The 23,727-nt window shown below is 48.9% G+C and overlaps 1 protein-coding gene across 7 annotated transcripts in view; it reads left to right on the forward strand.

The window, feature by feature from the left end:
* The window catches only part of Evi5 (ecotropic viral integration site 5), a 466,869-nt gene that overhangs the window by 339,100 nt on the left and 104,042 nt on the right, over positions 1-23,727 (forward strand). Inside the window, exon 1 of one of the 7 annotated variants that reach the window (XM_076192395.1) lies at positions 6,574-8,005. The exons of the other annotated variants lie outside the window; for them this stretch is intronic. Within the exon in view, the coding sequence (XP_076048510.1) occupies positions 7,911-8,005 (95 nt within the window). The 5' untranslated portion in view covers positions 6,574-7,910. Of the gene's footprint in view, positions 1-6,573; positions 8,006-23,727 lie in introns of those variants that run through there. 7 annotated transcript variants of the gene reach the window in all.

Below are 23,727 nucleotides of genomic sequence, written 5' to 3' on the forward strand. Positions count from 1 at the left end.
GAGCTGCACAGTTGGTTTTGTTTTTCCAAAGAAGGCGAAAAATTTCCCTCAGAATTTTGTTTTATTTCTCATGTTTTATTTTATTATATTTTTTGGTATGAAAATGAGTAATGGAAGGTGATGAAAAGGTGACGAAGTGAAATGGGGAATTTACTCATTAAGAATGTAGATTTTTTTTTTTAGAAAAGATTTTTTTTGTCTTGTCAAGGTAAATGGAGAAACCTGTGGATGAGTTGGGAGAGGATGAAGAGGAGGAGGAGGAGGAGAAGAAGGAGGAGCTCCGTTGGGTGAGGGATGGACGCTCGATGTCAGACAGGAGGAGGAGGAGGAGGAGGAGGTGGAGGAGAAGGTGGAGGAAATGTTTATGTTCATGGTGGAAAAGGTGGAGGCGGTGGTAGTGATGGAAATGGTAATGTTGATGGTGGAAGTGGTAGTGGTTGTGGTGGTGAAAGTGATTGTGGTGGTGAAGGTGGTGGTGGCTCTGGTAGAAGACGTAAAGGGAGAGAAGAATGGCTGCGGGGGGCACAGGAGAAGGGGGAAAAGTGTCAAAGTTGCGCTGGTGTTGGAGAGTTGGACGGGCAAGGAGAGGAGGTGGAGGAAGAGGAGGAAGAGGAAGGAGAGGAAGAAGTGGAAGAGAAAGAGGAAGGAGAAAAACAATAAGGGGAAAAGGAAAAAGAAGATGAAAATGAGTAAGAGGAAGAAGGAGAGGAAGAGGACGAAGGGAAAGAGGAAGAAAGTGAGGAAGAGGAAGGAAAATAGGAAGAAGGCGAAGAAAAAGATGAAGAAGATGAAGAAGAAGATGAGGAAGAGGAAAAGACGAAGGGGAACAGGACATAGGAAACGAGGAATTTAATCGTCAATAAAAATGTGTGTGATGATAAAGAGGAGAGGGAAGAGGAGTGTGGAGGAGGGTAAAGTGGGAACTGGAAAGGGGGGTGGGAGGAGAAGGGGGTGAAGAGAAGGGAGTTTGTGGTTAAGGTGGGAGTAAATATAGAGTTCGAAACGTGAAAATACAAAGAAGGGTAACGATGCGTAAAAGGAAGGGAGAGCGAGGAGGAGAGAGAGGAAGACAATGATGACAAACTGGGAGTGTGGGAAGAAGAAGGTGAGAGACAGAAGAGATAGTGGAGGAGGTACGAAAGGGCCTCGGGGATATGGAGGAGGAGGAAGAGGAGAAGGGGGGAGGTGGAGGGGAGGGTCTGACATGACCGACCGACACGCGGGATTCGAGTTGATCTTGAAACTTTGCTTCGGGTGTGGTCCGGCCTCGCTTCGCTTCTCCTCGCTTCCCTTCGCTTCCCCTCGCTTCCCCTCTCATCCTCTCGCATCTTCTTGTCTCTTCTCGCCTCCCCTCCTTTCCCCTCTCATCCTCTTGCTTCTTTTTGTCTCTTCTCTCCTTTCACATCCCCTCTCCTCCTTTAGATTCCTTCGTCTCCTCTTGCTTCCCCTCGCTTCCTCTTGTCTCTTCTCGTCTCTTCCCTTCACTGCAATTTGCCTCATCTGCTCACCCTTTCGTCTCGTCTCCCTTTCCCTTCCCATATTTTTCCTTCTCTTTACTTCTCCCTTCCCACATCTTCCTGCTCCTTCGCCTCACTTTCCCCCCTTCTCCTCACTTTTCCCCTCCCTTCCTTTCTACCTTTCCTTCCCTTCCCTTCTCCCCTCCCTTCTCTTCTCCCTTCCCTTCCCTTCCCTTCCCTTCTCTCCTCCCTTCTCTTCTCCCTTCTCTTCTCTTCCCCTCCCTTCTTTTTCCTTCCCGTCTATTCTACTCAATTCTCCTCCTTGCCCCTTCTCCTTGCTCCCTCCCCTCCTTTCCCTTCTCGTCTCTTCTTCTCCCTTCTCTTCCTTTCTTTTTTTTTCCCTTCCCCTCCCCTTCCCTCCCTCCGCCTCCCTTCAGCTCCTCTAGGCTTCTGGTGGGTTTGAGTCCTCGGCCATGCTGATGCCCTTGCGCGATGTCCAGCATCCTTTCTCGTGAGCGGCTTATAAAGACAAGATTGGGGTCGATGTCGTGAGTGATTAAAAAATGTATTTCCGGGAAAATAGAGACGGGAAGCCGAGAGAGAGAGAGAGAGAGAGAGATAGAGAGAGAGAAAAGAAGGAAGGAGAGAGAGGGGGGGAGAACGTGAAAGAGGGGAGAGGGAGAGGAGTGTGTGTGTGTGTGTGAGAGAGAGAGAGAGAGAGAGCGAGAGGAAAGGGAGAGCGAGAAAGAGAGATAAAGGGAGGAGAAAGAGAGAGAGTGAGAGGAAAGGGAGAGTGAGAAAGAGAGACAGAGGAAGGGAGGAGAGAGAGAGAGAGAGAGAGAGAGAGAGAGAGAGAGAGAGAGAGAGTCATCCTGGCAAATCAGTGAAATGTAATCGAGTTAGAACAATTGCACCCTTCACGAGAACGGCAGAAGGGACTCGTCTGACTCAGGGAGTTCGCCTAATATCGGCGGCAAGCAACTTTGGCCTTTGTTCGATTTATTTGTTTCTTTGTTTTTCTTGTCTCTACTTCCCCCCCCACCTTTCCTCCCTTTTCTATTTTTCATTTTCCCTACTGATCTCGTTATTCTCTTCCTCCTCCCCTTTTCCCTCCTCTATTCCTCCTCCTCCCCCTCCTCCCCCTTCTCCTCCTCTTTTTCCATCCTCTGTTTCTCCTCCTCCTTTTCCCTCCTCTATTCCTCCTCTTCCTCCTCCTTTTCCCTCCTCTATTCCTCCTCCTTTTCCCTCCTCTATTCCTCCTCTTCCTCCTCTTCCTCCTCCTCTTTTTCCCTCCTCTATTCCTCCTCCTCCTCCTTTTCCCTCCACTATTCCTCATGCTCAACCTTATCCTCCTTATCCCTCTTCTGTTCCTCCTCCGCCTCCTTGTCGCTCCTGTGTTCCTCCCCTCCTGATCCTCATCATCTTTTCCCACTTCTATTCCTCCACCTCCTCCTCCTCGTCCTCCTTTTCCTTCCTCGTTTCCTCCTCCGTTTCCTCCTCTTCCCTTTTTTCTTTATTTCCTTCTCTCTTCCTTCCTTCTATTTTTTCCCTCATACTTCCTTGTTTCACTCATGTTTCCTCTTCCTCTTCTCCCTCTTCCCTCCCTTCCCCCACCTTCTTCCTCCCACTCCCTCCATTTTCCCACCCTCTGCTCCTCCACTTTCTTCTCTCTTCCTCCTCTCCCTTTTCCTCCTCCTCCTCCTCCTCCTTCTCTTCGTCCTCCTCCTCCTTACCGTCCTCCTCCCCTCCTCTTCCCCTCCTCTTCCTCCCGCTCTTCCTCTATCTTCCTCCTGCTCCTCCTCCCTGTCCCCTCTTCCTCCTCCCTTTCCTCTCTTCTTCCTCCTCCTCCTCTTCCTCTCGCTCCTTCTCTCCGCCCCCTCGTCTTCCTCCTCCTTCTCCTCCTCCTTGAGATAACTGGGCCTCGACGTGTCTCGTTATGCCCAACACTCATGAGAATGACGTCTGCTGAGGTCGTCCTCGTCACACAACAGCTCGTCCTTCACCTCTTGGTGCCGACATTCTTGGAGGAGGAAAAGGAGTGGAGGAGGGGAGGTTACTTTCCAGCCCGTACATGTCTCCACTACACCCCACCAACACCTTCAAAGGAGCTCCACTTCGGAGGTACTTTCCCCCTCGGAGGCGTTGCACCTTCATAGGAGCTCCCCTTTGGAGGTGGTCCCCTTCAGAGGAGACCCCTCCGGAGTTCCTATCTAGAATTCCCCCGAATTTTATCCCCTTCAGAGGAGTTCCCCATGCAGAGGAGTTCGCCTGCAGAGGAGTTCCTCCCCCGAACATGATCCTCTTCAAAGGAGTTCGCCTTTGGAGCTGTTACCCTTCAGAGGACTCCCCCTCCTGAGGAGTTTCATACCAGAGTTCCCCTCCTGAGGTAATTCCTTTCAGAGGATTTCCCCTCTGGAGGTTTTAAGAATTGATTGTAATTTGAAAAACGGCTTTGATCTCTCCATCCTCCAGTCCCTTGTGAGGCGGCAGTCGTCCTTGGTAGTCGGAAAGAAAGAAGAAGAATGACGGATTCCTTGTCTGGCTCGCTCTTCCGATCCTCGAGCGTTTGTCTCTCTTTCTCTCTCTCTCTCTCTCACTCTCTTTCTCACTCTCTTTCTCTCCTTCGCCCTTTCTCTCTTTCTCCCTCTCTCCCTCTATCTTTCTCACTCTATCTCTCTCTCCCTCCCTCTTTCTCCCCGTCTCTCTTTCTCCTCTCCCCCCTCCCTCTCTCTCTTTCGCGTTCTCTCCCCCACTTTTTCTCAATCCCTCTCTCTTTCCTCTCTCTCTCTCTTCCACTTACTCCCTCTCTCCTTCCCTTCCTCTCTTACAGCATCAAGCTTGTCAGTCTTAATAGTGTCTCTGTTTCTCATATATTTTGTATCTTGGCTTCATGTGCGTCCCCCTCTCTCTCCTCTTCGTTCTCCTCGTGTCTTTCCTTGTCCCCGGATTTTTATCTTCATTTATTTTCTCCCTTCTTCCTTCCCCCCCCTTCCTCTCCCCTCTTCGCTCTTCCTCCCCTTCCCGTGTTTCTCTTCCCCTCTTCCACCTCTTCCGCTCTCGCCTCTTCTCCTCTTCTCGTCCCTCTCAGTATTTCCGTAATCTTTCTTTTCTCTTCTTCTGTCGTTCTTTTATGTGTACTTTTCTTCTTCCTCTTCTCTTCCTCCACTTCTCTCCCTCCTCTTCTCTTCCTCCTCTTCTCTTCCTCCACTTCTCTCCCTCCTCTTCTCTCCCTCCTCTTCTCTTCCTCCTCTTCTCTTCCTCCTCTTCTCTCCCTCCACTTATCTTCCTCCACTCATCTTCCTCCACTTCTCTCCCTCCTCTTCTCTCCCTCCTCTTCTCTTCCTCCTCTTCCCATGTTTCTCTTCCCCTCTTCCACCTCTTCCCCCTTCGCCTCTTCCCCTCTCCTCGTCTCTCCGTATTTCCATACTGTTTCTTCCTCTTCTGTCATTCTTTTATGTGTTCTTTTCTTCATCTTCTCTTCCTCCTCTTCCCTCCCTCCACTTATCCTCCTCCTCATTTCACTTTCATCGTCTCCTGGTTATCTCTCCTCTTTTCCTCCCCTCCCCCACTTTCTTATCTCCCGTTTCTCTTGTATTTCCTTCTTTTCTCTTCCCATTCCTTCAGTTCCCCTTTAACCACCTTCCCCTTCCTCTTGTTCTTCCTTTTTTCTTCTTTTCCTTCCTCCCTCATCCATTCTCCAACTTTCTCAATTTTATTCCTCCTCCTCCTCCTCCTCCTACTTTCTTATTTTAATCCTCTTGCTTATGTTGTTCTCCTCTCTTCCTCCTCCTTTTCCTCCTACTCCTCCTCCCCCTTCTCCTCTTCCTCCTCATCTTCTTCCTGTTCCGTATCCGCCTCCTTCCCCTCCTCTTCCTTCTCTTCCTCCTCCTCCTCTTCCGTATCCACCATCTTCCCCTCCTCTTCCTTATCCTCCTCCCCCCTCCTCCACCAACTCCTCCTCCCTCTCCTCCACCAAATCCTCCTCTCCTCCTTCACCAACTCCTCCCCTCCTCCTTCACCACCTCCTCCTCCACCTCCTCCACTTCCTCTTCTTCCTCCCACATCCCATCCCATCCGGGCTGCCAACAAGCGAGTAGGCGGAGAGGCTGTGCTCACGTGTCATTTCATGTGCGCATTCCATGCATGTATGTATACATGTATGTATGTACATTATATACAGTATGTATGTAAAATGGTCTCCCCATGACATGCACGTGGCTGTGTGTGTGCGTGTGTGCGTGTGTGTGTGTTTGTGACTTAGTGGAATATTAAGTACCTCCCCCCCAACCCCCGCAACCCTTATCAGCAAGCCACTCTTATCAGTCAGTTACGCTTACCTGAGAGTTATCACTCTCTCTTTATGAAGGAGTGGGAGGGAGAGGGGGAGGGGGAGTGGGAGGTGGTTCTTAGGGTACGCCAATGCCTGGCCATTCCATTCAGGGACCTGGCCCTTGCGATTAGGTCCAGCAACGCTGAAGTTCAGGGACGGTAATATGTCCCGGTGATGAGACAGGGGGGAGGGGGAGGAGGGGTTACATGGATACATTAGTTTCCGGTAGGTTATATGTCCGGTCTGGACGGACGGGGGGGGGGGAGATGGTGGGAGGAGGGAGAGAAAGTTTTCTCATCATTTCAGGTCATTCGACGGTGACGACCCCCCTTTCCCCCCTTCCTCCTTCCCCCTCCCCCTCCCCCTTAAGTGGCACTGGTGCCAAGTTGGGCCAAGGTGGTCGAGGAGGATTTAGAGTAGTTATGAAGAGTGGAAGAGGGCGAGAGAGAGAGAGAGAGAGAGAGAGAGAGAGAGAGAGAGAGAGCCATGTGCTGGGATGAAGGAGTAAAATATGCTCACATGTGTGTGTTTGTGTAGTGTGTGTGTGTGTGTGTGTTTGTACGTACTATATATATATGATTATATATATATATATATATATGTATATAAATGTATATATATTGTAATGTTTTTCGGAAGGCGGAAAAAACACTGTATTGTGTAGGTTACTGTTGGTACACCGATGACACGAAAGATAAGGAGGGAGTGGGAGGGAGGAATGAGGAGGAGGAGGTAGTGTGTGGGGGGTGGGGAGGTGCTGAGGGCCGGTAATGGAAGCTTAGTACGTGTGAGAGTGGCACCAAGTGTTGAGTGTCTGGTGTCCGAATCTGGAGTGAATGAAATCGTCCGGAGGTTCGATACCGATTCGGAAGATGTCCGGGTGGATTTGGTGTTGAGGAGACTCCGGAATTGGCCAAAAGGAAGTCCGGGAGCTAGAGGTTGTGGTTCTGTTGACAAAGAACAACGTTGTGTTGGTTTTAGAGTGATTTTGTGTCACCGTGGCTGGTGTCGTTTTGGTGCAAAGCGGACGCGGTGTGAACACGTACAGGTAGAGGCAGGTGGTGTGTGCGTGTATGTGTGTGTGTGTGTATTCACTCGTGTTACTAGCTCGCCATGCGAAAACCGTCAGTAACGCGTTACATGTCTCGTCGCTTGAAAGAGATCGAGATAATTTAGTGAGTAAATTGTTTGTGAAATACACATCGTAGACCCGAGAACGCAGAGTGTATATCTCTCCCTCTCCAGTGGACGAACTGCGCCTTCCGTTATTGACGATGTCTGTACTCTGACGAACTCGAAGAAGCTTCCAACTTCGTGGTCAGGTCCTCCGGAAAGGTCGCCGAGGTTTCCCAGACTTCCCGGACCTTATTGATCCTTGTCCGGGGACTTGAGGCTCAAGTTTGACTTGAGGAAGTTTGGAGGTCGCCGGAGATTCGGCTCTCGTCCTCAAACAGGAGTCTAGACCTTTCGTGGCGGACTTCGGGGGAATATTTTCTCCCAAGACTCGAACTCGTTTGTCGAAGTCTTGCCAGAAGGAGATGGTCTGACAGCAGCATGGTTGAAATCGAAGAGTCTGACATGCCGACCTTGATCGTTTAAACCGTGATCGGTTAAATCCTGGAAGGAGGTTCTTGCTACTGGTAGAGGAACATTAACCAAGCTCGTTTTCCAATAAAGGGTTAACCGCGGTTACGGGCCCAAGCCGGTTAACCGTAATAAGACATGAACCATGATTAACCTAGATTAACATGGTCCACAACATGTTAACCGATTTAACCGGAAACTGGTAACGTGTGAACCGGATTCGGTCTGGTCGCGAAGAACCGGGGCGCCACACCGAACCGACGACGAACCGGTGAACCGGAAACTCATTTTTTCGAGAACCGAAAGTGTGCCGGAGAACCGGAGCTATACCGGAGAACCGGAACTATACTGAAGAACCGGGAGGATACCGAAGAATCGAAAGTATACCGAAGAACCGGGAGTATACCGGAGAACCGGGAGTGTACCGGGGAACCGGGAGTGTACCGGGGAACCGGGAGTGTACCGGAGAACCGGAACTTACCGGAGAATCGAACCCTCGTCATCAAGTGTTTCCGGGCACCGCGGTTCGCGCCGCCACAATGGACGGGCGGCGGTTCGAGTATATTCGGCTCCAGGACTTCTTGGGCCTGGCTCGAGCTCGCATGCACTCGGCTGTCATGCCCCGATTCGCCAGGTGAGGAAGATCAACACGCCCACCCTCCGTCTCTGTCTCTTTCTCATTCTTTTCCTCTCTATCTTTATTTCTCTCCCTTTTCCCTCTCTCTCTCTTCCTCTCTCGCTCTCTGTCTCTCTCTCTGATTCTATCGCTCTTTTCCCTTTCCCCCCTGTTTTCCCCTTTCATTCTATCGCTCTTCTCTCTCTCTCTCTCTCTTCTCTCTCTCTCTCTCTCTTCTCTCTCTCTCCCTCTCTCTTTCTCTCTTTTTCCTCTTTCCCTCCCCCTCTTTCCCCCTCATTCTCTCTATCACTCTCTCTTTTCCTCTCTTTTTCCCTCTATCTCCCTATCGCTCTCTCTATCTCTATCTCCCTTCCTCCCGCTTCTTCTTTGTTTCTCTTTCTCTTTTTTTTTTCTTTTTAACCAATCTCCCTCTCCTCATCTCGCTCCTTCGCTCCTTTTTCTTTCTTTCTCGTTGTTTTTCCCGCCTTTTTCCATTTTCCTCTCTAACCTCTATCCCTCTTTTCATCTCGCTCCTTCTTTCTCTTTTTCTCTTTCTCGTTCTTTTTTCTCTTACCTTCTTAAACCTCTCTCTCTCTCTCTCTCTCTCTCTCTCTCTCTCTCTCTCTCTCTCTCTCTCTCTCTCTCTCTCACCTTCCTTACCCTCTTTCCTTCTCTTCCTTTCTGTCGTTTCACCTTTCCCTTTCCGCTACTTTTCCATAAGAACATAAAAACATAAGAATGAAAGAGGCTGCAAGAGACCATAAAGCCTACATTAAGCAGTTCCATGTTCATTAGCACCCATCATCCCCATCCATTAAGTTATCTAATATTCTTTTAAAACAACGGATAGTTTCAGCGTTCACTACATGGTTACTAAGACTATTCCATTCGTTGACCACTCTATAGGTACTGGTGTGTGCATAAGCACACACACACACGCACATACACACACACGCGCACACACAAACACACACACACACACACACACACACACACACACACACACACACACACACACACACACACACACACACACACACACACGCACGCACGCGCGCACATACATCTGTCTCATCATGATCATTCCTGTGATCGGTGTACTTTTTGTGTGACGAAGATTTGACGGAAAAAGGTCTCCTCCCCGGCTGAATGGATGCGTCCGGCATCACCCATAACGTGGCCCCAATCCCGAGCCCAGTGTGGGGGTTAATCAAGTTAGCAGACTTAAACTTTTCCCCCTTCGGAAGGGTTAGGGAGAGGTGTGGGGAGGGGGTTAGCCTACGTAGATAGAGTTCGAGATTAGAGGGGGAAAGGGAGGTGAAGGAGGAGGAGGAGGAGGAGGACACAGGGTGATATAGAAGAGGGATGATGATGATGAAGAGAACACACAAGGGCATATGGGAGGAGGAAGAGTAGGAGGAGGAGGAGGAGGAGGAGGACAAGGACACAGGAGGGTATAGGAGAAGGAGGGTATGGGAGGATGGAGGAAGAGGAGGACATGAGGGATATAGGAGGAGGGGGACACAGGAAGGTATAGGAGAAGGAGGAGGGTATGGTAGGGTGGAAGAGGATGATATGAGGGATATAGGAGGAGGACGACGACACAAGGGATGGTGGCTGTGTCGGCGGCGCTGGGGGGGGGCAGAGTGGAAGGACGCGTAGGAATGACGTGTTTAACGCCTTCCATACCAGGTGGCACTTTCCCCAGGTGCCAATCTGCCGCCAGGCGATTTGGTGCATCGATGTGGCACTCTGTCCCATGGGGGAGGGGGGGAGATGGCACGATGGCTCCCCCCGTCACTTCTCCTCCCCTCCCTTCCCCTCCTCCCGCCCCCCTTTCCGGGCTGTGTGTCATTTTTCTCTTTATTTTGGTTACCGCCTGGCGATTTTAATCGTTGCCATTGCGGCGATTTCTCGGTGCTCTCTTTCTCTCTCTTCGGCTCGACTCCTCGTCGCCTCCACCTCCTCCACGCCCCCACTTCCTCCATGCCTCCCCGTCTCCACCTCCTCGCCCCCCACCTCCTCGCCTCTCCGCCTCCACCTCCTCGCCTCCCCGCCTCCACTCCCTCCACTCAATTGTTATTCGTCTCATTCCTTCTCTCGTTCCTACAGTTACTTTTCCTGTTTATCCTCCACCTCTTGCTTCCCCTATTCCACTCCATCCTCCTTTCTTCCCTTCTCATCCTCCCTCTTCTCTTTCCCTCCTCCTATTCCTCTTGTTCTTCCGTTTCCTCCACTCTCGTTCTTCATTCTCCCCTCCTCCTACTCTTCCTCCACTTGTTCTTTCTCTTCCTCTACCCCCTCCTCCTCCTCGCATTCTTCCTCCTCCTCTCCCTCTTCCCTCTCCTCCTCCTCCTCTTCTTTCTCCTCCTCTTCCCTCTCCTCCTCCTCTTCCCTCTCCTCCTCCTCTTCCTCTTCCCTCTCCTCCTCCTCTTCCTCTTCCCTCTCCTCCTCCTCTTCCTCTTTCCTCTCCTCCTCCTCTTCCTCTTTCCTCTCCTCCTCCTCTTCCTCTTTCCTCTCCTCCTCTTTCCTCTCCTCCTCCTCTTCCTCTTTCCTCTCCTCCTCCTCCTCTTCCTTTTTCCTCTCCTCCTCCTCCTCTTATTCTTCCTCCTTATTTTTCCTCCTCTTCCTCCTCCTATTCTTCCTCCTCCTATTCTTCCTCCTCTTCATCTTCCCTCTCCTCCTCCTCCACCTCGTTTTTCGTCTCCTGTGGAAGACCCAAGAAGTTCTGTTGGTGGAAATGTTCTCGAATTAAAGTCCACACTTACTCCACTTTCTCCACATTTATACCCCCCTAACTCCCCCTCCTCCCGTTCTTGCTTCCTCCTCTCGTCCTCTCTTCGTCTCTTGCTTCCTGTTCTTCCTCCTCCTCCTCCAATTCCTTTCTTCTTCCTCCATCTTTAACCACTCTCTATGTCTTTGTGCCATTCTCCGGTTTTTTCTTTACTCTTTTCTCCTCTCCTTTCCATTCCCTTCTTTTTCTTCTCCCCTCTTCTCTTCCTCCTCCCCTATTGTCTACTCTCCCCACCTTTGTTTCCTCTTTTCCTCTTCTCTTTCACACACACACACTCTCTTCGCCATTCTCTGTCCTCACATCCTCCCTTCCTCCTATCCCTCTCTCTCTCTCTCTCTCTCTCTCTCTCTCTCTCTCTCTCTCTCTCTCTCTCTCTCTCTCTCTCTCTCTCTCTCTCTCTCTCTCTCTCTCTCTCTCTCTCTCTCTCTCTCTCTCTCTCTCTCTCCCTCTCCCTCTCCCTCTTCCTCTCTCTCCCCCTTCCTCTCTCTCCCTCTTCCTCTCTCTCCCTTCTCCTCCCTCTCCCTTCTCCTCCCTCTTCCTCTCTCTCTCTCTCTCTCTCTCTCTCTCTCTCTCTCTCTCTCTCTCTCTCTCTCTCTCTCTCTCTCTATCTCTCTCTCTCTCTCATTCACTCACACCTACTCACTCGCTCGGTCACTCACCCACACCCACATTCCCTCACGCACTCGTCCCCCTCACTCACCCTCTGTTCACCCATCTACTCACCCTCGCCCACACGCCCTCACGCCTTATATGTCGTCTTCGCCCTTGCATAGGTCGGTGTCTTGCCTGTAGATGGCGCTGGCCAAACGCTGCTCTTTCCTCCTTTGTCTAATGATTTATTTATTGATTTGTTTGTTTATTATATATTTGACTCTTCTCCCACTATCCTTCTCCTCTTCTCTCTCTTTCTTTTGCTCTTTCTCTCTTTTTCCCTCCTCTTCCCATTCCAGTCCTTCTTTTCCACCTCCCCCTCCCCCTTCCTTACCTCGTGCCTTCCTTCTTTCTTTTCCTCCCACCTTCACTCACGCCTTCCCTCCTTCCCTCCCTCCTTCTTTCCTTCCCTCCTTCCTTCCCTCACTCCTTCATTCCCTCCCTCCTTCCCTCCCTCCTTCCCTACTTCATTCTCTCCCTCCTTCCCTCCCCCTTCTTCCCTCCTTCCCTCCCCTTCTTCCTTTCTTCCTTCATTCCCTCCCCCTTCTTCCCTCATTCCCTCCCTCCTTCACTCCCTCCTTTCCTCCTCTCCCTCCTTCCCTCCCCATCCCTTCTGTTCTTTCCCTCCCTCCTTACCTCCCCCTTCTTCCCTCATTCCCTCCCTCCTTCCGTCCTTCCCTCCATACTTACGTCCCCACTCCTCATGTCCTTTCCCTCCCTCCTTACCTCCCTCCCTCGTCCCTTCCCTTCCCTTTCCTCCCTCCCTAAGCGACTCCCATGCATTCCCGCCCCCCTCTGTGTAACCACCGACTGTTGTGGACGATGTTCCTCCAGGCTTCGGAGAATGTGCACTTTGTACAAAAGCTGTTCAAGTTGTTCAAAGGACCTTCGCTTTGTTCACCTTCTGTGCACATGCCTATGACCTTCAACCTCCCCCTCTTCCCCCTCTCCCCCCTCTTCCCCCTCTCTCCCCTCCCCCTTCTCCCCCTCTTCCCCCAACGCCCAACTATACTTCGTTAAGGCAGCCCTCTGCCGCCTCCCACAGCCACTCAGTTCACAGCCCCCAACGCCCACGCCCTTTCTTGTCACCAGCCCCTCCCTCCCACCCCCTCTCTCTCTCTCTCTCTCTCTCTCGTCTCCCTCCCTTTTTCTCTTATTCCCATTTTTCCATTCCTTCCATTTTTTCATTACTCTCTCCTATTCTCCCTTCATTACATCCAATTTCCTCTCTTCCTCCCATTTTCTCTTCCTCCCATTCTCTCTTCCTCCCATGCTCTCTTCCTCCCATTCTCTCTTCCTCCCTTGCTCTCTTCCGGTACCCAGACTTTTGGCCGAAAGACATTTGGCCGACGTACATATGGCCGACGGACGTTTGGCCTAATGGACATTTGGCTTAGTGGACATTAGGCCTAATGGAAATTTGGCCGAATGTACATTTAGCTAAGGGACGTTTGGCCGAAAAAGTATAGTAACAGCCAATACTTTAAAGTATATTGTAAAAACTCATTTGATTAACAAGATGTTTATTGCAGAGAGGAAATTCAATTAAAAATAGTTTATTGTAGTAAAAAGTTTATTGTAGTAAAATGTGATTAGAAAGGAGTTTATTGTAGAAAAAATCATTAAAAAAAAGTATTTAAAGATTGTGAGCAATTGCCCTCAGAAAATCTACTTTTTCATACGACTCGTATTTTTCGATAATAGACCCGAGCCTCGTATTCAAGATCTGGTATTTCTTCTTTGAAGATCTCAGTGCAACTCCAGAATTGAGCATCTCTATTGTCAACTCCTAGTCCGATTGCTCTTTCCGTATCTTAGTGACTAAACGGCGAACAGAAGGGTGGGTGACTGCCATTCTCTGTTCGAATGCTCTGTGCCAACCCTCCAGAGAGTTTGTAGTCCTCGGAAGGCCAAGGCTGGTTCGCTCAAAAGTATTCCACATTCTTATATCAAATAAAGGCCTTCGTCGTCGACCATGTTGAAAAACACCAATTCTTTGTGTTAAACACAGACAGACAGACAAATATGAGAGTGAGAGAGACAGTAAGAGTGAGTCCACTAAGTCAAATTTCCATTAGTCAAAATGTCCAATAAGCCAAATGTCCATTAGGCCAAATGTCCGTCGGCCATATGTACGTCGGCCAAATGTCCTTCGGCCAAAAGTCCGGTCACGTCTCTTCCTCCCTTGCTCTCTTCCTCCCTTGCTCTCTTCCTCCCATTCTCTCTTCCTCCCATTCTCTCTTCCTCCCATTCTCTCTTCCTCCCTTGCTCTCTTCCTCCCTTGCTCTCTTCCTCCCATTCTCCCTTCCTCCCATTCTCCCTTCCTCCCATTCTCTCTTCCTCCCATGCTCTCTTCCTCCCATTCTCTCTTCCTCCCATTCTCTCTTCCTCCCATTCTCTCTTCCTCCCATTCTCCCTTCCTCCCATTCTCTCTTACTCCCATTGTCTCTTCCTCCCACCCTATTTCCTTCTTCCTTTCCTCCCATCTTCCCTTCCTCCCATCTTGCCTTCCTCTCATCCTCCCCCATTCTCCCATTCTCCCTTCTTCCTACCCTATTTCCTTGCTTCTTCCGTTCTTCTCATCTTCCCTTCCTCCCATCCTCCCTTCCTCCCACCCCACTTCCTTCATCCTTTCCCCCCCATCCTCCCTTCTTCCCATTCTCCCTTCCCACCTCCCTTCTCCCTTTCCTCCCACCCTCCCCCTTCCCCTCCCTCTCTTCCTTGTTCCCATCCTTCTTCTCCCCCCTGCTTCCCCCATCCCACCTTCCCCCTTCCCTCCCCCTCCCACCCCCCGATGTGCAACAGAACTAAATAATTCACAGCTTCCAATTCCCCATTGGCCCCTTCGTCTTGTTCTCCTCCTTCTCCTCCTCCTCCTCCTCCTCCTCCTCTTCCTCCTCCACCTCCTTCTCCTCTTGCCTCTTGTCATCGTACTCTTCCTTCTCAGCTTCCTCATCTTCAGTCTCCTCCTCCTGCTCCTCCTCCTCCCTCCTCTTCCTTCCTCCTCCTCCTTCATTCTCTTACCCTTTCTTTTTGCATCCTCTCTTTTTATTCCTTCATTTAGTCCTCCTTATTGTCTTCTTTCCTTCCTCATCTCCTCCCCTCCTTACTCCTTATGATTCTTCTCTACATTTGCCTTCCATTCAACCACATACTCTTCTTCCTTCTCATCTTCACCTCGTCCTTATACTCACCCTCCTTATATTTTACTCCTCCTCACTCCTCCTTTTACTCCTCCTCCTCACATCTCCTTTTCCTCCTCCTCCTGCTCCTCCCCCTCTTACTCCTGACTACTCTTCTTCCACTCCCCTCACATCACCTCAAACCTTTGAGTTTTCTTCCTCACTTCTTCCTCAACCTCGTCTTGCCTCTCTCTCCTCTCCTCTCCTCTCCTCTCTCACCAGGTCGCTGATCCTCTTTTCTCACTCTTTTTCTCTTCATCATCAATCCCACTTATTTGCTCTTTATATCATCTCCATTTACCTATCTTTTTTATGTCTCTTCTGTCTCTTTGTCATTACTGTCGTCCTCTGCTCTCTCTCTCTCTCTCCGCCCCCCCCTTTCTCTCTCTCTCTCTCTCTCTCTCTCTCTCTCTCTCTCTCTCTCTCTATCTCTCTCTCTCTCTCTCTCTCTCTCTCTATCTATCTCTCTCTCTCTCTCTCTCTCTCTCTCTCTCTCTCTCTCTCTCTCTCTCTCTCTCTCTCTCTCTCTCTCTCTCTCTCTCTCTCTCTCTCTCTCTCTCTCACCGTTTCCTGCAGAGCTTATTCATAAGTTTGTGTATTTCTCTTTTTGTGTACATAAGTTCCCAACTTGGGAACATTTTGGTTGGGTTTTGTGATATCCTGAATCTTGTGAGTGTGCGTACGTGTGTGTGTGTGTGTGTGTGTGTGTGTGTGTGTGTGTGTGTATGTGCGTGTGTGTGCGCGCGCGCGAGCGTCTAATGCCTTTGGTCGTATTTTTCCTCTTTCCTCAATCGTCCATTTTCCTTTCTCTTCCTTTCTTCACTCCTCCTCCTCTCTTTCCTCCTCCTCCTCCTCCTCCTCCTCCTCCTCGGTTTGTCTTTCTTCCCCCCTTTTCCCCTCTTCCGTTTCCCTTTGTGTCCTCTTCTCCTCTCTTCTTCTAACCACGACCTCTTTCCCCTCGGCATGTCGTTTTCTCTTTCCTCTCTTTCTCTTCTCCCCCCCTTTCGCACTCCCCCCATCCCCCCATCCCGACCCCTCTTGCCTCTGGAATTTTTCCCACCTTTTCTTCGTCCCTCTTGTCCCTTTATTCGCATTTTTTAGTTTCTCTTTTGTCGTTTCCTTCCTTCCTTCTTCCTCTCCTTCCTTCCTTCCTTCCTTCCCTCCTTCCCTCCTCACTCCTCTCCTTCCTTCCTCCCTCCTCTCCTTCCTTCCTCCCTCCTCTCCTTCCTTCCTTGTTCCTCTCCTTCCTTCCTTCCTTCCTTCCTCCCTCCTTCCCTCCTTCCCTCCTTGCTCCTCTCCTTCCTTCCTTCCTCCCTCCCTCCCTCCCTCCTCTCCTTCCTTTCACTTCCTCTTCTCTCCTCTCCCCCCTCTTACCTCCTCCCCTCACCTCTCACCTCCTCCCAGCTTCTTCCCTCTTACCCTCCCATCCTCCTTCCTCACACCCTTCCTTCCTCTGACCTCCATCCTCCTTCCTCACACCTCTCACCCCATCTCTCCTCACACCTCTCACCCCATCTCTCCTCACACACCCTCCCTCCTGACACCCCCTCCTTCCTCACACCCCCTCCCTCCTCACACCCCCTCCCTCCTCACACCCCCTCCCTCCTCACACCCCCTCCTTCCTCACACCCCCTCCTTCCTCACACCCCTTCCCTCCTCACACCCCTCCTTCCTCTCACCCCCTCCTTCCTCTCACCCCCTCCTTCCTCTTGTTCCACTTCATGCGTCCCAAACTTTTTTTATTCTATTATTATTATTTTGTTGTTGTCTTCCTTGTCTTCCCCTCCTCTTTTCTCCCCTTTCTCCATTTCGCTCTCTCCCTCTTTCCGTATTCTTTATCCTTCTCTATTCTTCTCTACCCTCTGCTCTTTTCTCCTCCATTTTCTTATATTCCCTTCTCTCGTCTCCTCCCTATTCTTCTCCTCTTTTCTCATCTCTCCTCTTCTCTTCTCATGTCTTTTCTCTTTTCTTCTCTCTTCTCTCTCTCCATATTTCTCTTCTCTTCTGCTCTTTGTTTTATCCTTCATCCACGGATCGACCACGTCTTTTTTCCCTCCCTCCTTCCCTTCAACATTGATCTTCTTCCCTCCTTCCCTCCAACATTGATCTCCTTCCCTCCTTCCCTCTAACATTGATCTCCATTCCCTTCTTCCCTCCAAGAATGATCTCCTTCCCTCCTTCCCTCCAACAATGATTTCTTTCCCTCCTTCCCTCCAACATTGATCTCCTTCCCTCCTTCCCTCTAACATTGATCTCCATTCCCTCCTTCCCTCCAACATTGATCTCCTTCCCTCCTTCCCTCCAGCATTGTTCTCCTTCCCTCCAACATTGATCTCCTTCCCTCCTTCCCTCCAACATTGATCTCCTTCCCTCCTTCCCTCCAACATTGATCTCCTTCCCTCCTTCCCTCCAACATTGATCTCCTTCCCCCCAATATTGATCTCCTTCCCTACTTCCCTCCAATCCCACCAATCCTTCCCTCCCTCCAATCCTTCCTCTACTGCAATCCCTTCAGTCCTTTACTCCTCCCCTCCATTCCCTCCATTCCCTCCCTCCCACATCGGTCACCTTAATTTCCTCTTGCCTCGTAGCTCTCTTTCCTCCCACCTCCATAGCCCTCCTGTCATCCCAGTCCTCCTTTTCCTCCTCCGCTTCGTATTCCTTTTCCTCCTCCTCGACATGTCCATATTGCTCCTCTTACTCTTCCTCCTCTTTCTCTTCCTCTTGCTTCGGCTTCCCCTCCTACTCTTCTTACTCTTCCCTCATCCTCTGCCTCTTCCTGCTCTTCATTGTCCTCTTCCTGCATCTATCCTCCCTTGTCCTCTTCCTGCAGAGTGAAGAAAAGCGCCACAAGCTTGAATGAAATTGGGGGGAGAGGGAGACAGGGGGGAGAAGGGGATAGGGGGGAAAAGGTGGGGGGAAGGCAATAGGTGGTTTCCGTGAGTGATAGGGACACCGGAGACCCTCAAACGACGCGTGGCTCGGAGATGTTCCCGTGAAGGGTGTCTGTATAGGACCTCTTGGGTAAAGCGAGTATGGGGGCAGTGGGAGCACCTACCTAATGGGAGTATGGGGGGCGTGGAGCGATGGAGTAGAGGGGGGGGGGTTGGTGTGGGAATAGAAGGACTCTGGTATATGAGGGTGCTGGGAAAGAGACAAATAGAGATTGACTGTTGGTGAAAGCCTCTGAGAATTGATGGGGATCTGTGGAGGTAGGACGTGAGGAGTAGGAGGAAGAGGACGAAGAAGAAGAAGAAGAAGAAATGATGGTTGGAGGTAATGGTGATGGAAGTGGTGATGGAGAAGATGGAGGGATGGTGGAGATTGACCAGAACGTTTCCTTCCACCAACGTAGAGGGCGGGGTGGGGAGTGGGAAGAGGGGATGGGGGGGGGAAGTATTTAGGGGGAAGAGTGATGGCATCGTATTTTTAAAAGTTCGATCCTTTTCATGCTAAAGGTTCTTCGTGGAGAAGGTAAAGCGGCAGACGACCTACGAAGCAGCAGCATATATATACATATATATATATATATATATATATATATATATATATATATATATACATACATGTGTGTATATACATGCGTGTGTGTGTGTGTGTGTGTGTGTGTGTGTGTGTGTGTGTGTGTGTGTGTGTGTATCAGTTAGCCATCCTGAATCCACTGTTGAGCAAAGGTCTCTTTCATAGCATCCCACGACTCACACGACTGCGCCAACCTGCCACGTCACTCTTGCAAACTTTTCTATCTCTTCTCTACACCTGTCTGGTGGAGAGACGAGATAGAAAAAAATTGCAGGAGTGACGTGGCAGAAGTGTGACCCTGTTTTATCTCGAGTTCATCTTCGTATATGAATAAAATTGTCTGGCCGCGTTAACCACGTCACAATGACGAAGGGATGGAGTGTGTAAAGAGGAGAGGTTGGAGAAGGAGGAAGAGGAAGAGGAAAGGGAGATCAAAAAGGAAGAAGAGGGAGGAGAGCGGAGGAGAACCGGAAAATCATGCAGAGGAAGGAAGGAGTAAAAAGAGGAGGATGGAGGAGAAGGAGAAAGAGGAAGAAGAGGAAGGAGATATCAAAGAGGAAGAAGAGGGAGGAGAGTGAAGGAGAACTGGAAAATCATGCAGAGGAAGGAAGGAGTAAAAAGAGGAGGATGGAGGAGGAGGAGAAAGAGGAAGGAGGAGGAGGAGGGGAGAGTCTGGGTTGAACATCTGTGGAAGTAGAGGGTATCTATATGGAAATGAGCTGCGCGCGCGAACACACACACACACACGCATGCATATACACATACACACGCACACACACTGTACTCTTATCCAGGAAGGTTATAGATGTCGGTCACAAGTCCAACACGTGTTCCAAACAATGGCGAATAACATTATGTGTGTGTGTGTGTGTGTGTGTGTGTGTGTGTGTGTGTACATACAGAAGCGAGCCCAACATCCACTCCTTTCATGGTGTAGTGGTCAGAATGGAGTAAAACCTGTTTTTTTTTAATTAATTAATTAATTAATTACCGCGGTGAAGTCTAGGTATATTAGGTCAGGTCAGGTGAAACAGTTCACGAGACATGGAACGAAACTACTACAACAATTACTACTGCTACTACCACCACTACTACTAATGTCACCACCACTACCACTACTATTGCTACTACTACTACTACTACCACTACTTCTACTGCTGCTCCTATTGACTACTAATTGCTACCAATACTATTTGCTATTACTGTAAAACCGAGTTTTTGTCAGTCAAAGGCATAAATATGTCGCTATAAAGAAAAAAAATGTGTAATATATATATATATATATATATATATATATATATATATATATATATATATAAACTGTGGAACAGTCTGATGCCTCGAATTCACTCGGTCTTTGTTGGTTCCACTACGCTGAATGAAGTTGTTTGGTGGAGAGAAAGGGGACAAATTATTATTATTATTATTATTATTTTTTTATTAATTTGTTCTTCATTTATTCATTTGTTCGACCAGGGCGGGGTTTTTTGTTCGGCAAAGGGGCGTATTCGGGACAGAAAGGGAGGGAGGGGGCGGCCTCAGCCGAGCGAGACCCCCTCTCCCCCCTTTTGTTGCAAGTTCCCACCCACCCACCGCCGCTCCCTCCTGAGGCCGAGGGGGGGAAACTTGAGACGAATCCGTCACCGAGCAGAAGGCGGTTTAGGACCTTTGGGGGTCAAAAGTTTGAACGTTAGTTAAGTGTGTTTGGTCCATTTAAGGTCTTGGAAGGGGGTGGGAGGGAGTGGGAGGCTGTAGAGGGGCTGGGAGGGAGTGGGCAAGGGGAGGCTGTTGAGGGGGTGGGAGGAAATGGGGAGTGGGAGGGAGGGGGAGGGTGCTGTGGAGGGAGGGGAGGCTGGAGGAACTGGGAGAGAGTGGGAGAGGGGGAGGCTGTGGAGGGGGTGGGAGGGAGTGGGGGTGTTGCGAGGCTGTGGAGGGACTGGGGAGGGGGAGGGGGGCTGTGGAGGGAGTGGGTAAGGGGGACGCTGTGGAGGGGGTGTGAGGGAGTGGGGGAGGGGGTGGGAGGGTAGTAAAGAAGCAATGGATTAGATTTAAGGATTCTGTCTGCAGGCGAATAAAATCGTGGGGTGGTAGCCAGAATAGAATTATTGAAGTAACAAGTTGGTTTAGATGGCTTAATTAAAGTAAGTTTTAACCCTTTAAGTACCAGAGGTCTCTACTGGCGTTAACCAGAATAAAAATGTTAAAGTATGTGGGATTTAGTCGGGTCTGATAGACTGAGTCTTAGGGCCTGCCGCGCAAAAACACGAGAACAATATATATGGGGTGGAGATATGACAGAAGCTCAGATATCTGTTATCATTATCTCTTTACTCAATGACCATCACCACCACCAACAACAACAATATTTATTTGATCATTAGTCTGTTTTTTACATGTTTTGTTGTAATTTGTCTGTTTATTATTATATGCTTGATTCTTATTTATTATTAGTTATGTCAATTTATTATTATTTACCATTTACCTGTTTGTTTATTATTCAACTATACATATGTATTTATTTATTTTATTTATTATAATTCATATTATTATATTTATCATATTTTTTTCGTATCTGACCTAGTTATGGACCAAAAGGTCTCCTGTCGGCATGCTCCACCTTTGTAATATGGTTGGTAGTTGTTTCAAGGATCTGTTTATGAAGACTGAAGAATGATGGATTCTTTAAAGAGCGGGGGCAGGTGGGGGGAGGGGGATGGGTATTGATTTGGGCGAGTTGCCAGTTGATTATAGTGGAATGGCTGGGCGTGTTTATAATATTGACACACCAGTGCCCCCCACCACCACCTCTACCACCTCCTCCGCCTCCGACGCCATCGACTAAGCCATCATCGGTATCCTAACTGTTGTGTAAACGGACACAGCCTGTATGTACTGCTGTTGATGTCAGAATTATCATTACCACCATCATTATTTCCACCACCACCATAAACACCACTGTTACCACAACTATTTTCCACTAGTATTCCTATTACTGTTACTGCTACTACTACTTCTACAACTACTGATACTATTATTAATACTAATGTTATTACTACTATTACATGACACGAGTAGTCAATAAAGATCTCTAGAATTAGGGTATGATGAGTGTATGTGTATGCTGTATTTACATCTTCCACCATTATTTGCTGCCATCTTTATGGCCTAATTTTTAGATCTACGTTTCATATAGACCTCGGTGAAATGCAAAGTGGCCAAAACAGCCTCAATTTGGACCAAATAATAGGATTTAGTTGACATGCGCTGGTTACTTGGGTAGTTAATAAAGATCTTTAGAATAAGGTTATGGGGAATGTGTATGCTGCATTTACATCTTCCACCATCATTTGCTGCCGTCTTCATCTTTATGGCCTAATTTATCTACGTTTCTTATAGATCTCAGTGAAACACAAAGTGGCCAAAAACAGCCTCAATTTGGACCATATAATAGGATTTAGTGGATCTGCGCTGGTTGCTTGGGTAGTTTTTTGGGTTTGCAATGTTTACAAGATTGAAATCCGTTAAATACCGACATGACGTCACTCCGCTAAAGCTCCGCCCCCCTTCCAGACGTAAATTGTATTTTCCTTAATTTTTCTTTTTCTTTTATCTCAGGTTATTTTAAAGATATTAATATGATATAATTTTGTTTACGAATTATTATATCACAGATACCACTGATAACATTAATCATCAACGACTGAATTAGATAAAGGTTATGTTGATTTATACCCCTCCCCCTTCTCACCTTTTAGTCCTACAAAGTCGCTGGTGAGAATGTGACGATGAACCGAATAAAATCAATATTCCGTGACGGGGCCTGAATTACTTAGGTCAATAGTGGTGTTTTTTTTATGAATTGCTGTTGATTGATAATCCCCATGCCCCTCAGAATAATGGCTTCCACTAACATACCACCACGTAGATCCTCCCTCTAGGTCTGTGACGTCATGTGCCGAACGTTCTCTATATTGGCGTTAATTGTGTATTAAAGAAAATGTAACACCACAGGCCCAAACTATTTTATTTGATCTTTTATTTGTTTATTTATGTATTTTTCATTCTTTTGTTTATATCTTAACACCTTATCTTCGGCACATTTTTCTGTCCCCAACTAGGCGATTTTGTTCACACACACACACACGCGCGCGCGCGCACGGTGGCGTGGTTGATAGAGTACTGGAGTGCCAGTACGAAGGTGCTGCAGTACCTGGTTCGAATCCTGCCCAGGGCCGAAATTATTTCGGTATCGCTGCGCTTCGGATCGTTACTCCGACTCTCGTGGGCGAGGAGTTGGGTGTGTGTGTGTGTGTGTGTGTAAGGTCATAGCATTACCCATAGATCGGTCATACGAGCTCTGAGCTCTCTTCCGGTAGGGAAATATCTGTCGATCACGAGTCCAACGCGTGATCCAAAAAGACTAAGGTGAATACATACACACATACACACACACCGATGACGCGGTTGGGAGAGTCCCTGACTGTCACTACGGCGATCCGGGTTCGAATCCTGCCTAGGGCTGAAATAATTTCAGTATCGCTGCGCTTCGAGTCGTTACTCCAACTCTCGTGGGCGGGGAGTTGGGTGTAAGTGTAAGGTCACAGCATTACCCATAGATCGGTCATACGAGCTCTGAGCTCTCTTCCGGGAGGGAAATAGCTGTCGGTCACGAGTCCAACACGTGTTCCAAAAGACCAAGGTGAAACACACGGGACACCACGAGCATAGGTTCCTTTCCCGTAGAATAGAACTAGGTAAATACACAAACACTCACATGACTCGTGGCGCAGTGGTAGAATTCCCGGCTGCCACTACGACGGTCGGGTTCGAATCCCGCCCAGGGCTAAAATAATATCAGTATCGCTGGGCGAGTCAGTATTCCAACTCTCGTGGGCGGGGTGTTGGGTTTGTGTGTGCGTGTGAGGTCACAGTATTACCCAGATCGGTCATATATGAGCTGTGAATTCTCTTTTGGGAGGAAAATGGCTGTCGATCACGAGTCCAACACGTGATCCAAGACAATAGTGAATCACACACTCGGAGAAATGATAGTGTGTGCAAAACCATACATGAATTTAATAACAATTTAGATACTACAAGATACAGAGACGGGACGCCACGAGCGTAGCTCCCTTTCCCGTAACTTACAACTAGATAAATACACGCACACACACACACACACACACACACACACACACACACACACACACACACACACACACACACACACACACACACACACACGAACATGCACGAGTCCTAATTAGCAATTCAGGAGCAATTGTGGCCATTACCAATGAATGACATCATAGTATCAGACCTTGGTGTCGCTTTTCATTTGTTTCTGTTTCAAGCGACGGCGTTCTACCTGTCTGTGGATCCCCCCATTCCCCCCGTTCCCCCCTTGTCACCCCTCGTCCCCCCCACCCCCGCTCAAAAGCAGAAGCAGAAATGTGGAAGTGTTTCGGGAATTGGTATTGTGTCGTAGGTGGCGCTGGTGGAGGGAATTCAAATGGAAATTATGTTATTGTTGTGTGTGTATTTACAGGCCCGGGAGGACGAGAGGAAAACAGGTACCCAACATTTACTAT

Source organism: Oratosquilla oratoria, chromosome 11 (assembly GCF_046742065.1).
Source record: "Oratosquilla oratoria isolate Oo_2021 chromosome 11, ASM4674206v1, whole genome shotgun sequence".
Classification (NCBI taxonomy): Eukaryota; Metazoa; Arthropoda; class Malacostraca; order Stomatopoda; family Squillidae; genus Oratosquilla; species Oratosquilla oratoria.